The sequence below is a fragment of the Onychostoma macrolepis genome, chromosome 15 (assembly GCF_012432095.1).
Source record: "Onychostoma macrolepis isolate SWU-2019 chromosome 15, ASM1243209v1, whole genome shotgun sequence".
Lineage (NCBI taxonomy): Eukaryota > Metazoa > Chordata > Actinopteri > Cypriniformes > Cyprinidae > Onychostoma > Onychostoma macrolepis.
The window spans coordinates 26,911,897-26,928,550 of NC_081169.1; the positions used below are offsets into that span (position 1 = coordinate 26,911,897).

The 16,654-nt window shown below is 33.7% G+C and overlaps 1 protein-coding gene across 2 annotated transcripts in view; it reads left to right on the forward strand.

Annotated features, from left to right (window-relative positions):
• Positions 1-16,654, forward strand: part of clstn2b (calsyntenin 2b) — a 56,479-nt gene that overhangs the window by 19,214 nt on the left and 20,611 nt on the right. For both annotated transcript variants that reach the window (XM_058744527.1, XM_058744526.1), the window contains 6 exons: positions 372-567; positions 5,665-5,873; positions 5,950-6,099; positions 11,853-12,038; positions 13,158-13,415; positions 14,777-14,898. In XM_058744527.1, the coding sequence (XP_058600510.1) occupies positions 372-567; positions 5,665-5,873; positions 5,950-6,099; positions 11,853-12,038; positions 13,158-13,415; positions 14,777-14,898 (1,121 nt within the window). The remainder of the gene's footprint in view (positions 1-371; positions 568-5,664; positions 5,874-5,949; positions 6,100-11,852; positions 12,039-13,157; positions 13,416-14,776; positions 14,899-16,654) is intronic.

Consider the following 16,654-nt stretch of genomic DNA (forward strand, 5'->3'; position numbering starts at 1 on the left):
GGAATAAATTACACTTTAAATATATTACAGTAAAAAAAAAACAGTTACTTTAAATTGTAATAATGTTTCACAATATGACTGTTTTTGCTGTATTTGTAATCAAATAAATGCAGCATTGGTGAGCAAAAGAGACTTTGTTCAAAAACATATTATAACAAACTTTTGGCCAACAGTGTATGTCCATTTATATTGGCATTTAAATGGAGAATAAAAAACAGTAAAAAGTAAAAAAGTGAACAGTTTGTCCATCTTTAGAACTTCTCACTGAGAAGCTTTTGTGGGATTAAAATGAGCAATAACCCTGAGGTTACAAAGAGAAAAGTCTTAATCTGTCGTCTGCTCTCTCTCTCTCTCTCTCTCTCTCTCTCTAGGTGAAATCTGTGGCTTTCACGTGCAGGGTCTCAGCGCTCCGTTCGAGGCTGTGGTTCTGAACCGCACGTCAGGAGAGGGCCGTCTGCGAGCGCGTGGACCGATCGACTGCGAGCGACAGAGAGAGTTCACCTTCATCATTCAAGCTCACGACTGTGGCACAGGACTGGAGGGACATGCACAGAAGAGATCACACAAGTCAGTGTGTGTTTGAATAAATGCATGTTCTCCACCTCAGTCTGATTCATGTTTGTGATGTTTTCAACTGGAAGGAACACGGTGAACTATTTTTAAAATGATTCATCCGTGCTCGACTCACCTCTCTCTGTTATTCACAGTTTCTTCTTTGAAGATTTTTGTTTTCCTACTTTTAGAACTTCCCTGTTTTTGTGTCCTTTAAGTCACGCATCTGCTAGTTGAAACTTTTTAAATAAAAAAGTTTGGCGTCTGTAATTTATGTCTTTTGAGTAAGTCTCTCAACATGGCTGCATTTATTTGACTAAAAAATACAGTAAAAATAGTAATATTGTGAAACTTTATTATAAATTCATAATAATGTTTAATGCTATTTGAATATATTTTAAAATGTAATTTATTTCTGTGATGCAAAGCTGAATTTTCAGCATCATTTCTCCAGTCTTCAGTGTCACATGATCCTTCAGAAATCATTCTAATATGCTGATTTAAGAAATATTTCCGATTATTATCAATGTTGAAAATAGTTGTGCTGCTCAATATTTTCATGGAAACCATGATACAATACTATTACAAAATGTAGGATAAGTATAATTAAAAAAAATAAAATAAACAGTTTTAATTAGCAAGGATGCATTAAATTGATTAAAAGTGACAGTAGGCATTTATAATATTCCAAAAATTCATTTTCAAATAAATGTTGTTGTTTGAAAATATTAAGTAAAAACTGATTTCAAAATTGATAGTAAAGGCAACCCTTATTAATAAATGAGTACCGATAATAACTAATAATAACCGAAGAGTGGAGTAATGATGCTGGAAATTCAGCTTTGTATCACAGGGATAAATTACATTTTAAAATATATTCAAATAGAAAACAGTTATTTTAAATTTTAAAAATATTTCATAATTTTCCTGTATGTTTAGAATAAGAAACTTCTTCTTACATTAGTGTCTATACAGTATTTCAAGAATAGTTTTTTTTTGTGTTTTTTTTTTTATCTCAGTACTGACTATGAAAAGCAGATGTCTGACCTTCAGGCATTAAAAGCTTTTAAGAGCTCTTGCTAATGAACACTGCACCTGTTTACCTTCAGACTGAAAGCTGCAAACACTCACCGAGCCAAAGACACTTCTCTTTCCCTGTAGATATCCACATAAAGATGCTTTAACAGAGTGAATGCAGTGAGCTGACTGAAGTCCTTTGAAACAAAATGACATAAAGACATTTGTGAATGAGTGAGATAGAAATTAGGTTAGTGATGAAACCGTGGAAAATAAAAAAAAAAAGAGAAAGAGGGACCTTCCTCATTACTCTGTATCTCTTTAATCCACACAGGATTACTGTATCTGGCTTTGACAGCTCGGATCTATGATACTACACACACACACACACACACACACACACGGATAAAGGATTAAAGTGAGATATTAGACTCTAAAGGGCAGTAAAGCTTCAAAATCACACTGCTTTACTAGAGATTTCATGCCTAATGCATATATAAATGTGTTTGGGTATGTTCTGGTTTTTAACATTATAACACAGATTAGCAGGGGTGTTTATAATCCTGTCATTTGTCAGACGAGCTGTTGCCCTTTGCAAAGTATTACTCATTTTTTATGCTGTCTTTGACATGAATGATGCAAGCTTGTTATTTTGGTATTTTCAGCTCGCAAAAGTGTGTCAAGACTGGCCGTGAGGATACCTGGAGGCCCTTTTTTTTTTTTTTTCTTTCTTTTTTAAATATATTTCTCTCCCTGAAGATTTTTCTAAGACTTTATAATGACCTGCAGGAGAGGGAAATCACAAACGAGATCTCTTTAGTATGTTCGCTGCTTCTCCTGGACAGTGATGGAGAATGAGTAGAAACTTTTGAAGCGTTTTATCTTGGGAATAAGTCTCCTAAATCAGAGAACACTAATTAGTTTAGATCTGGACCACAAATAACTTCTCATAGATTAATATAATTATAGACGCAAAAATCACTGGAAGACCTGCAGCACAGGTGACTGTATTGGCAAATGCAAAATTTAAAATCTGATTTAGTCAAAATGACACGAATAAAAATCATCTCTTCTTGTCAGTTCTTTTTAAAGTTAGTTTAGTGTTATTTCTAAAGCAGCAGGCTATTTTGATTATTTACATTTATTACTTCTTACTTTTATTAGTTTTTGACCGTTGACCTGAAAATTTTCATTCTAGATGCAATTCATATGGTCTTTAGTTGCTGGCAGGCCCCCTAAAAACACGCATTTAACTCAGCAGTGAAATCTGTGGTGCGCTATTATTAGTTTCCATAAAATCACTAAATAAAATGCAGCCAACCATGCTCCTCTCCTGATAAACGCAACCTGACATATAGTCGCTATTTTAATAGGTTTATAAAAATATGTAGAGAAGGAAAGTGGAAGGAATTTAGAGAGGAGACACATGTCCTGAAGTATTAGAAAATTAGAAATGAATTAATTAAAATAAATCTGAAATAAAATATAAATATTAGATGAAATACTTAAACTTGAAAAACTGAAATAAAATAAGCTGAAGCACTAAAATGTTTGAAACTAAAACTAACATGGAAATAAATTAAAGATAAATGTTAAAAAATAAAATAAATAAAAAAACTAATAAAATGACAGTTTTCTTTCTTTTTCTTTTTTTTTTTTTTTGGCATTTTAACAAGACCATACATAATGTATGCAGTGAAAAATAAGAAATTACAGATCATCTCAATATAAACCCACCCAAAAGACATTTGAATATAAAGCCAAAAGAAAAAAAGAAAATAAATAAATAAAATAAAAAAGGAACTAAACCATATATTAAATAAACAAATATTATAAACAGATACATAAAAATAAATGAACATTTCTCTCTCGAATCAATCTTCCCTCTTTCCAATAGAAGTTAATTAATGTGTATTAGCGCTGGTATCAGGAGAACAGAGTAAGTCTTTGATGTGATCTAAAAAAGGTTTCCAGGTCTTATGAAAAGATTTGAGAGATCCTGAAAGCGAGAATCCTAACTTCTCAAGTTTTATACAGCAAAAGATTTCTCGGATCCACATATCATGCGATGGGGGGATGACATGTTTCCATTTGAGGAGAATAGCTCGTCTAAAACAGTAGTAAAGGCGATGACCTGGCAGCATGAGACTGTCAAATCAGGTCTCGAGGAAATGCCAAAAAGAACTGTCAAGGGGTTAGGGTCTAAGTCTATGTCAAGAGCATTATTAAGTGTATCAAATACATTGGACCAAATGTCTGTCAGCCAAGGGTAATTCCAGAACATATGAAGATGGTTGGCAGGAGATTGCTTGCAGCGATGACAAGCATCACTCCAATCCGGACATTTTTCTGCTAGTTTGGCATTTGTTAAATGAGCTCTGTAGAGCACTTTACACTGCAATAGGCCATGTCTGGCACATATGGAAGAGGCATGAACCAGATTTAAAATGTCTCCCCATTGATCGCACATACAGACTCAAACTGAAGTGAAAATTAAAGCTGAAAGTATAAAAATAAAAATTAATGAATAGTATAATGGTATATAAATAATGCTAAAATAAAAATGAAATTAATATGATCTCATTTGGGACTTTTATCAAGTTTGAAATTTAATACAATGTCTCAAACTCACTCAAACGATTTGCTAAAAGTATTAAATTCTGCAATCAGCAGCATTTGAGAGAAACATTTAATATTTCACCAAAAAAAATGAAAATTTGCTGAAAATTTGCTCGCTCTACGGCCATCCAAGATGTAGATGAGTTTGTTTCTTCATGGGAACAGATTTGGAGAAATGTAGCATTACATCTCTTGCTCACCAACGGATCCTCTGCAGTGAATGGGTGCCGTCAGAATGAGAGTCCAAACAGCTGATAAAAACATCACAGTAATCCACACCACTCCAGTCCATCAGTTAACATCTTGAGAAGCAAAAAGCTGCATGTTTGTAAGAAACAAATCCATCATTAAGATGCTTTAACTTTAAAGTGCCGCTTCTAGCTAAAATATGGGAAACACTTTATTTTGATGGTCCCTTTTGAACATTCTTTTGACATTAAGTAATGTTGCAAGCAACTATATGTCAACAAACTCTCATTAGAGTATTAGTAGACTGTCTGCTTCATATATGCTAACTCTTTATTGTGATGGTCTCCCAACAGATATTCTACTGACTGTAAGTAACTTTGCAAGAATGTGTCAACTTAATCTAACCCTATCCCTACCAGTCAACTAATACACTACTAACACTCTAATGAGAGTTAGTAGAAATGTAGGTGCAATGTTACTTACAGTCAACAGAATGTGTTAAAGGGACCATCAAAATAAAGTGAAACCAAAATATGAGACTATAATCCATAATAATGTCCATCCACTGTTGCCCTCTCAGATTAAAATCCACCCACATATTTGTTTAGACCTATTTTGGACCATTTTCACTTTTAAACAGTGTTTGACCTGTGCATATTTCTTCCCTGGTTCAGATAAGATTACTTTTATAGATAAGAAGCAATATTATGCATATGACTCACATTTTAGCATGAAGCAATGATTTCACGCTAAAAACCTGTTAATGATGGTTTTGATTCTTACAAACATGCAGTTTCTCTCTTCGTAAAATGGTTATTGATGGACTAGAGTGGTGTGTATTACTTGTGGATTATTGTGATGTTTTTATCAGCTGTTTGGACTCTCATTCTGACGGCACCCATTCACTGCATTGCTCTGCAAATCGAGGGGTGAGAACCAGAAGGGCAAAAGTGACATTTCACCAACTTTAATTTTACCATAGTTTGATCTGACTTTGTGTACTGATTTCAATTGTTTATAATAAAAATTTGCACACTCATGGATGACAGTACTTTTGCCAGTAGAAAGAGCTCATTAAGAGCTTTCATTTCCATTTCACCAAAAATGTCACTTATGAACCCTTCTGGTTCTCACCCCTCGAAATTACGTAATGCTGAATTTCTCCAAATCTGATCCAATGAAAACACAAACACATCTTCATCTTAGATGACCTGAGGGTGAGTTAATTTTCTCCATGAAGTCTCCTGGACAATGAAAAAGCAATAAAAACCTCTCTCTCATTCTCAGGGCTGCGGTGCATGTGCAGGTGGGAGATGTGAACGAGTTTTCTCCCGTGTTCGGTCAGTTGGAGTATCACGGCTCGGTGACGGAGGGCAAAGTGTATGACAGTATTCTGCAGGTGCAGGCGTCAGACCAGGACTGCTCTCCACAATACAGCCAGATCTGCAACTACCAGATCACCTCTCAGGACACAGCCTTCGCTATAGACCGCAACGGTTAGCGCACAAACGTACAAGAAACACATGCAAACAGCATTTCTGTCTGTATTTACATGTGTGTGGTTGTGTGCAGGTAACATCAGGAACACAGAGAGTCTGAGCTTTGATAAGAAGTCACATTATAAAATCCATGTGACGGCATTCGACTGTGGTCAGAAGAGAGCGGCGCAGGACGCTGTCGTACACATCCACGTCAAACCCATCTGCAAGCCTGGATGGCAGGGTGAGATCTGGAAATGTTTTAGTCTCGGACACATTTTGCACATGAAAATGGTCAGGCTTCAGAGTGGTCCACCAGGGAGCAAAGCCATATTTACAAGTTACCAATTTGTGCACTTTCGAGGAAGCTAATGCACAAAATTCTGCAGTGTTTTCTGTGCACTCTCATGAAAAAAAGCTGTCAGTGGGACAGCACCCTAAGGTACAAAAGCTAAAAGGTGCATTATTTACTCCTAAATGTAACATTTTAGTACTTTAAAGGTACATATTAGTACTTTAAAAAAACTGTTGTACCTTTTGAAAGTGTACTGCAACGATAACAGTTTTGTACCATTTTTATGAGACTGTACTGCTGGACTGTGGTAAAGTTTTTAGAATATAAGTTTTAAATAATTGTCAGAGTTATTTATATACTGTTATAATATTTATTAATATATTTATTAGTTAATTTTTGAGTAATTGTTTCTTTTGTTTTTATTTATTATCGTATTATTTACTGATTTTATTAACAAATTATTAATTATAGTTTTTATTTTTATGTTTTCAGTTTTCATTTTAATTTTAGTTTTAGTAATTTTGTTTAGTAATTTAGCTTTTGTTATTTTAAATTGTTTTCCGCTTTAATTTATATTTAAGTTTTATTTTCAGTAATTTAGTATTTCAGCTTAAACTTATTTCAGTTAGTTACCAAGGTAACATTTGTCATTTTCATTTGTGTTTAAATTTCCATATAATAATTCTATTTTATTTGATTTCATCTTTGATTAAATCTGGCCTGGCATAGTATAGTATGAATATTGTTTGCTCTTTGACATAAAAGTGTCAAAAATGTACTTTTGATAAAAGTGTCTGCTTAAATGTAGAAATATAAATGCAATTTTTAACAGTTTTCCTTTAATTAACAACACCAACACTCTATTCATTCTATTATCATTTAAACTCTTCCATATAAATCTGCTCTTAAATTTGCTTGTTTAATAATAAACTTAAACTGAAGTTGGTGAAGTTCAGTTTGAATCTGACAGACCATTCAGATTCAAATCTGTGAATCATTGAATTGAACTGGTTCACTGAAATGAATCATCTGAATAAACAGATTCTCTGAAATGAATCAGACTTCCAAGCATTACTGGATTACTAAAATGAGGAGAGTTTAAGAAAGCACCTCAGCTTGTAAGACTTTTTGCTCCAATACAACGCAACATAAAAACTATGACTTTTATGTAGTTACTCCCCAACACTAGTGCGCGTGTTCACTTGTTTCATTGATATAATGAATCAATATAATAAAACCTAGGTCAGTGTGGGAATTAGATGCATGTTCAATACTAAAATGCACAAAAAGGAGTAAAGAATCAAAATACATTTCTGGAATTCCAGACATTTCCTATGATCTGTGCATGACGGCTTCTCTGTCTAAAACCAGATTCAGCTGAGTGAGTTACACACACACACACACACACACACGGGCCGGTTCTGTGCTTTGAATTTCCTGTCACTCTCTGTCCATCTCTTTCTTTTCCCTTGAAGCTATTTTTGTTTGCTTTTAAACTCAATATAGTATTGACCCCCTCCAGTCTGACTGCATCTGTTTTTTGTTTTTTTTTCCTGTAGGTTTGTGCTTTTTTCTTGCTTTTGATTGCCGCAGGAGGCTTGCATCAGAATTAATACACACACTTTCATATGATAGCCAGCATGATGCATTATGCGGTTCTTTGAAGGCTCCTGGTATCAGTTTTACAAGCTAAAGACGTGACACATGTAAAGCAGAGTTGCTCAACTGGTTGCAAAAAAAAAGGTCTGTTATGATTGCCGACAGCAAGGAAAAACTAAATAAAATAACATGCAACATGTAAATGGAATAAGAAAATTCTTCCCCATTTATTATTTTGTTGCTGTTGAAGACTATGAATCCAATCAAACTTTTAGCACAAATGTCCTCATCTTCGTGAACTGCATTTGAATTAAGTAATTATATTCTTTTTACTTTTTAGGAGAATTATGCTGAAAAAAGGTAACATCTAAATAACTGGTTTTATTAATATATATATATATATATATATATATATATATATATATATATATATATATATTATTTAGCATCACCGAATCAGCCTAAATACATTCATTTATACAAAAAAATCATACAAAAATCACTCTTTATTAACCTCATTTCAGAAAATCTTGCTGGTGCAGTTAATATTGCACTGTTTGCAATGAACTTTTGTTTAATTTCAAGTGCATTTCCTTAAAAACAGATCTTTGAGGACATTTTTTATTGACCACAGCTGTAATTATTCATGCAAAACTGGGTGTGTTTGCATTTTAAAATTTTAGATGCCAGAAACTCAGTTTGATTTTAGCATTTGATTCATTTAGATACATTCAGTCTTCATGCAAACTCCAATAAGCTTTGGTATAAAAGTGCCTAGTTTGCAGAAGTCTGCTTCTATCAATATCATATCATTTGCCTAATACAGTATAATGCATTTCTCATTGCTGCTTGTCTCTGCAGAAGTTGCCTTTGAGAAGCGGCTTCCATCTCTTGCAGTCTCTCCACTGATATGAGAGCAGACAGGCACATTTCATTCTGTGCATGTTGAGAAGTAAAAAGCAACAAAAGCATAAAGTTATGTTAAAAAGCGCTTTCCATTTTTAACATCTCCTCATGAGTTGTTTCCTAGCTACTGTGGTGAACAGGCGTTGCTAGTTCTCAGTTGTAACCCAAGTTTAAGCAGAATTAATTTCTAGTTCACATCAAACAACTGAAGTGTAAAAACAACCTTAAATTTGATCAAAACTGTGAATATGAATCGTAAAATAGAAGCTTTTACAAGTCAATGTTCAATCAAACTTATCAATCAAACCTATTTATATTCTTAAAGTGATAGTGCACACAAAAATTTAAATTTTGTCATCATTTATTCACTCTCATATCGTTCCAGACCAAACCTGTATGACTTTCTTTCTGCTGTCAAAATTTTAAAAAATATATACTGTATATATTATTTAAAATACTGCTTTAAATGGTGAAAAAACTGTCATTTTTGCATTAACTGTCCTTTTAATATGTTTCTGGTCTTATTGTGCACAAATCAGTTGTGCATGTTATTCCAAAAGCAAAAAAGTTTATATTTTTAATTAAAATCGCCCTCAAACTTTCCTTATCTGCTAACGTCATCAAACTCAATTTTTTCCTCCCCTTCAACTGCCTTTTCACCATCCAGTCAACTCACAATGGATAGAATCAAGTAAACTTTTGGTCTAGAGTAGTTTGTGTCTCCCAGAATGCACTTTGATGTGTTTCTGATGTGATTGTCCCTCAGGTGAGTTTGGAGACTCAAAACATGTTCCTCTTTACTCTCTCTCTCTCTCTCTCTCTCACACACACACACACACACACACACACACACACACACGCATTTGGTCGAAGCTTCAGGCCAATTTTTTTCCAGCCCACTGGATGATGACAACTTGAGTAAAGGCCATTTTTTCACATCTGACAAAAAAGCATGAAGGAGAGAGAAAAGTAAACAGCTCCCCGTTGTGTCTCATAAGCAAGGGTGAATAATTCAGCAAGGGTGGACATGCACCGTCCATACACACACACACACATTTTGTTGTTACCTTTAGGCTCCCTCCATGCATAAAATAATCATTTTCAGCTCCAAATTCCCAAACCAGGCAGCTCAATGTGTGTTTGTGTGTGAGATAATATGTGTGGTCTGTGTGTGAATGCATGTTTACACAATCCATTTAATACTGTCCACCGTTTAAATGTTTCACCCATAAATTCATGTTAAATAACCACTGGCTGTAGAATTCATTACAGCCACAATGTAGCCTGAAAAATGTAATATCTCACCAGACGCACTAAGAGGTCTGGGTAACAAACCTCAAATATATTGTAAATTATAACTGAATAAAACAAAAAAATAAATGATTCTTTTTCATTATAAACAAGCAAATGGGCTTATTCAGTTAGTTAAATAAACAATTTTTCACTACTTGTCATATTTGTACTCCAAAAAATACCACAGACTTACTGTGCTGAATATACATTATTATATTTAATATACACTTAGGGTGAACCTACTATATAGCAAGTATATTTTTAATCAAAAATTTAAGTAAACATCAGACATGGAATTACATAAACCCAGTTTAACTAAATAAAATTGAAGTAAATAAGTACATACTTTTTGTTTTAGTCAATTATAAGGCAAGTGTTTATAAATTATTATTATTATTTTTTTATTCCAGACATAGATTTTTAGTTTGTCACTGCACTGATATCAGCACAACTATGTTGATTAAATGACGTAACAAACACCAAAATCATTTTATAACCATCCTTCAACCTAACCCAACTAATTGCAACCATAAATATTTCAACAACAAAAACTCTAGTCCCTCCTGGCCTTTTAAACAGGGATTTCCCTGTACTCATAAATTCATAAAATAACTCTAAATTCCAACATTTACAACATTACCAATTCAGTCCTAGACAAAGCATGCTAGAAACTAATAATCCAGCTTGCAATTTCAGCTCATGCATCAAACAACTATTCATGTAGTCCCAACACAAATTAAGTAAACCGTAATTTTACATATTTAAGCAAACTAAACACAATTATGATACAAAAGTTCAGCAGTTGTGTTGATTAAGCTCAATTTAGTTTAAATGAAGGAGCATCAATTTCTAAAGACCAGAATATTGATGTCTAGAGACTTGAGGGAGGGTTTGTTTATTTTATTTTATTTTACAGAACTTCTTGTTTTTTACCTGTTAACAGCAGCCTTGTATCATGACTGAGAGTTTTGCACATGCAAACATCACTCACATTTTATCCAGAAGTCTAGTTGTTGAGAATAATGTCTAGATTTCAGCAAATATGACAACGCAATGCTGAAATATTTACCAAAACAAAGCTGTCAAGGGTGGAAATGCAATCTCTTCAATATGTTTGAACCCTGACCTGTGTGCAGTTGTTTCAGTGTTAAATAGTGACATTCTTCTTGTTGAATATCCCGTGTCACTCTAAAGTAAATCAGATTATGGAAGTAAAATTGGTTATGAACTGCACTTCATGTTGACTCTAATACAGCTGTCTATAATGATTTATCTACAGCCAATAATGCAAAAATTACAAAAAGGCAGCATGCTTATACACTGTTAGAAATGCAATGTGCAAAAATTGTACCTTTTGGGGTAAAACAGCTTATCACAGGGGCTCAAAGGGACACCTACCTTCTTTATCCCTAAAGGGTTAATAATAGTACCGTAAGAGTACATATTACTACTCTAAGTTACTTATGCACCATTAAGGGCTAAAGAAGATACAAAGGTGACCGTTTGAGCCCATGTTAAGCTGTTGTACCCCTAAATTATTTGAGACTGCAGGTTTTTGGACACTATATAGTATCCCACTTTGGAAATATTTAATGGTGTACCATGATATTTCCATTTGATATCATCACTATATATCACAGTCCCGCCACAGTACTTTGTAAATAGCAATCACTAAGTTTTAAGTTCTTTTGTGAATGTTTTGGCTCATGCAAAACGAAGGTTGCATTTTCATCTAGGTGTATTTAAAATGCACGTCATGTTGGGGAAAACTGACTTGTTAATTGTGTGGAAGTCTGGAAAACACTGTGACCTCAATATCTTCATTTTCCGGCTCAGGGACATTATTGCTCTTTCTAATATTTAAGCTACTTATCAAAACAGTATCTAACTTTCTTTCTTCCCAGGCTGGAGCAAGCTCGTTGACTATGAACCAGGAACGGGCAGTAAGCTGTTATTTCCCAAGATGCACCTGGAGATGTGTGCGGGATCGGTGTCGTGGATCAGGACCACAGTGGAGCTGGAGACGAGCGCTGCTGGGAGAGGCTGTGACAGACAGTCTTACTCTGAACGATCCTTACAGAAGCTCTGCGGTATGATTAACAGCTATTTATTCCATTGCACGCTTCCTCATTTCTCTCGGGTCGGTTTAATTACCAAATGTGCCTGAGGGCTAAACTAGTCAGACAAAACCTCCACCCTTGTCCTAGAATAGGTATGTGTCTCAGTGCAGAATCATTAGCAGTGCAATTCATCCATATAATAGGGATTGTCTTGAGAAACTACAAATGAAGCTATAAAATACAAATACGCAGCTCATCACAGATCTTCAAGGAGACTAGCGGTCCTTTTATATGACATGTGTCAGCATATCCTAATGCATTGGACTCTATGGGGTGAAGAGTCATATTAATGGTGTGATAATGATTGATATGGTAATGAAATCCCACACAAAGCAAAAGCTGACCTGAAGTCATAGTAAGATTTATTTTTTAAGATGACAGGCAGTGGAAATTTATAAAATGTATGTTATATAATATTTTTGTTAAATTATATACAGTATATATATATATATATATATATATATATATATAATTTTTTTTTTTTAAATGAAAATAAATTATTTTTAATAGTAACACACACACACACACACACACACACACACACACACACACACATATATATATATATATATATATATATATATATATATATATATATATATATATATAATTTAAAGTATAATTTAAGGTGAAGTTCATTATTAATTTTTATATATTTAAAACAAAATATAAAAAATTATAAATGATTTTAAAAAGATGTATAAAACATAAAAACATTTTAAAAACATATGTATATATATTTATACCATAAAACATTAAATTCAATAAATATTTAAAAATATTTATACATATATTTATACATATACATTTATTAGTATTTATACATAAATACTAATAAATTAATTATTTTAGTACATACAAAGTATATATTACATAAAATTAGTATGACGCATCAATGCATCATTACGTGCAGTGTTTATATTAAACATTTTAATAACCCTATTTAATTCTGTACAAATTAATAAATATCAAAATCTGTATGGCTTTTCATTTGGACTTCAAAGTCCATTTAAACTTCCTCAACTGTGATCTGTGTTTCAAATGATTATTTTATCTCTAAACTCGCTGGTCATGACGGCAACATACCAGGAGCTTCATCAGGCAGCACAGATCTTCTGCCGGCTCCCAGCGGTGTTTTTAATTGGACGGCGACTCTTGTGACGGATGGCGGCCGGGACAGTGACCTCACATACCGCTTTGATGGTCGTCAAGCTGCCAAGATCCCATGCTGGGTCGTCCCGCAGAATCTAACCCATCAGTTCACCATAACCACATGGATGAAGCACGGGCCGAGTCCAGGACAGAGAGCCGAGAAAGAAACGCTGCTCTGCAACTCTGACAAGACAGGTGAGACAGAGAGAGAACTGAATGAGAAGAGGGGAGATGGAGGAGAAACCTGCTTAAAGACCAGCTTATGGATCCACCCATTAAAAATGAGAGCTCTGTTGTTTCTCCTATACAGCATATGTAGTCTTTCATACCTCCCTGATTTCTCCTAAGGAATAAGATCCAATAAACTCTGGAAATCTCAATATTAATTATATAATATATAACAAAATAATTATAAAAAATGAAATAATAAAATATAACAAAATTCAAATTAAATTAATTATTACATAAAAATTAAATTAATAAATTTTTAAAAAAATTAAATGCAATATATGCAATATAATTATTGTAATTGTTTTAAATTTTATATATAATTTAAGTATAATTGTTCAAATCAAATAAGAATATATTATTTATTTTCATAATTCATAACTCATATTTTCATAACTCATTTCTTGTCAAATTCTTTTAAGACCAAATTATTTAAGCTGCTATTCACATAAATTTAACTATTTACTTTTTCCAACTATTGACTCATTTGTGTCTATTTAAAATTTTAATAGGGAATTTGAGGAGAAATATCTGAGACAGAATTATTTAAATACCCCATAATAATGCTAAAACAAATCCATAACTTCCATAATAGCACGGCTTGCTAGAAACTTGGTAACACTTTACTTAAAGCCTTTATATATAATGCATTGTGAAAGTAGTTTTAATGCATTAATTATTCCTTGTAATTCACCATTGTATGATCTTATGAATAATTGTAACCACAGTTATAATACATTAGAATACTTCATGCCTTTAGAAAGTACATTAAAACCCATGACAAACAAGCCTTCAAATATTATAAAGCACTTCAACTTTGGTTACAGTTATTTATGAACCAATATAATGCATTACAACGCACATTATGAATACCTTTATAATGCATTATACATAAAGGCTTTAAGTAAAGTTTTGTATTTCACACAGGAAGTTTTAAGAGTATAGCTTAGTCACCAAGAAGTCCATGATAAGACTTTATCAGAAAAACCTTGCAGGTCTGCTAGCTATACTAGCACCAAACCAGAACTAACAGCAAAAACCAGCCAGGACATGGAGGTTCACACTGCTGTTTTCAGCAGGATTGAAGAGGAAACAGTTAAGATCAGAATTTGATTTGTACTGGACGATTGGAGCTTTACTTCCAGCCCTGTTAGGTTGACTATCCTCTCCTGTCAGGATCTCTATATAGATAAACACACATCAAATGGTGCCGTTTCTTTTCTCTCCGGTTCAATTCAGCGATATTATCTTGTATGTCAAGAGGTAATTGTATTCTCTGTCTGTCTCTTGACCTCTCCGTACTCTCTTTGTCTCTCTGTCTCTCTCAGAGATGAACCGACACCATTACTCTCTGTATGTGCATAACTGCAGGCTGGTTTTCCTGCTGAGGACGGACTACACACAGACAGACTCCTTCAGACCGGCTGAATTCCACTGGAAATTAGAGCAGGTATGAGAGACGTTTCACACCAGGAATCTCATTTCAGAAGAATACAAAACATTATCATGTGTGCATGTTTAGATAATATAAATTTGACAGACAGATAGATGGATGCAAGGGTACACTAGGTACATATCCAGCGACTACTAAATTGTCCCAAGCTATAATTTTGATAAAAAATGAAATATATGTGTATGTAACCATTGTTGTTGTAACTTCGGGTGCATCAAAAATAGTTCATACCATTGATATTAGCTGAGAATTTAAAGTAAATACACTAGAAAACTGCAAGTTTCAAGGACGCACATTTAATACATGTGTGGAGTAAAAACATAACAATGTAGCCGAAGTGTTTAAACGTTCAAGTTTGCCCTCTTTAACTTTCTGTTGTTATGCTGTTTTGTGTTCATCTGCTTCTCCCGGTTACAGTTTTTACATTGACTATCACTCTATATAGACTAATACAATCAGATACAACAATAATTTCTTAAATTCAACATTCACTTCATTGGTATGAGATGACTGGATGCTTTCAACTGATTTCCTATTGAACACAGTGGTCAATCTATTTCAAATATAGTTATAGTCTCGATCATAATGCACAATGTTTCCATGTATTTTGTGGCACAGCTCATCATATTAATGAGGTTTTTAACTAGTTAGTGGTAAACCGGTTACCTCACCTGAATATGTTTGTAGATTTGCGTTGGATGTTGTCTTTGGAATAGAAATATGGTAATTTTATTTGTAAACATCATACTTTTTTGGCTTATTTTAATGTCATAAAACTAGCGAGCTAAGCCAGTAGTAGTACTGACAGTGTCGCGTAAACATAGCTGAAGACATGAAAAACGGAGGAACAAAAGACAAATAGATTCAATCTAGTGAGTCATTTACACTGGAATCGCTCCGATTGATTCAAACTCGTGACTTCGACCATTCATTTTAAGCTATTCACTAGCAACCAACCAAAAGAGCAATTTATTTTAAAATTTCGACATCGCTTGTAATTATTTTAAAAAGCACGTATAGTGATGGGTGAAACAAAGCTTTTCCAAACTCCGAACCAGTTAAAGTATTGTGTTGCAAAATGATTCAGTGGTTTCGAAATGCTCCAGATTAGCTTTAGGATAAGACTTAGGAGCGGGTTTACAAATCATATGATTCAGATCAGAACTTCGGAGTGAGTTCGCCAATCTTTTGATTCAGACCAGAAATTCGGAAAGTGGATCGCTAATAATTTGATTCAGATAGGGACTTCTGGGAGCTTATCACGACTCATTTTTTAGATTGGAACTTCAGAGCGGGATTGGGAATCTTTTGATTCAGATCGGAAGTTCACAGCGGATTATTTGAATGATTTTCGAGTCCCGATCTGAATCAAATGATTTGCGTTAATTACGCACTCCGAAGTCCCAATCTGAAATGATGGTTTGTGAATCATTTGATTTAAATAGGAACTTTGGAGCGGGTTTGGGAATCTTTTGAGTCAGATCGGAAATTCAGAGCATGGATCGTGAATCATTTGATTCAGATCGAGACTAGATAGATAGATAGATAGATGATAGATAGATAGATAGATAGATAGATAGATAGATAGATAGATAGATAGATAGATAGATAGATAGATAGATAGATAGATAGATAGATAGATAGATAGATAGATAGATAGATAGATAGATAGATAGACTCTCAGAAATAAAGGTACAAAAGCTGTCACTGGGGCGGTACCTTTTCAAAAGGTACACTTTTGTACCATTTAGGT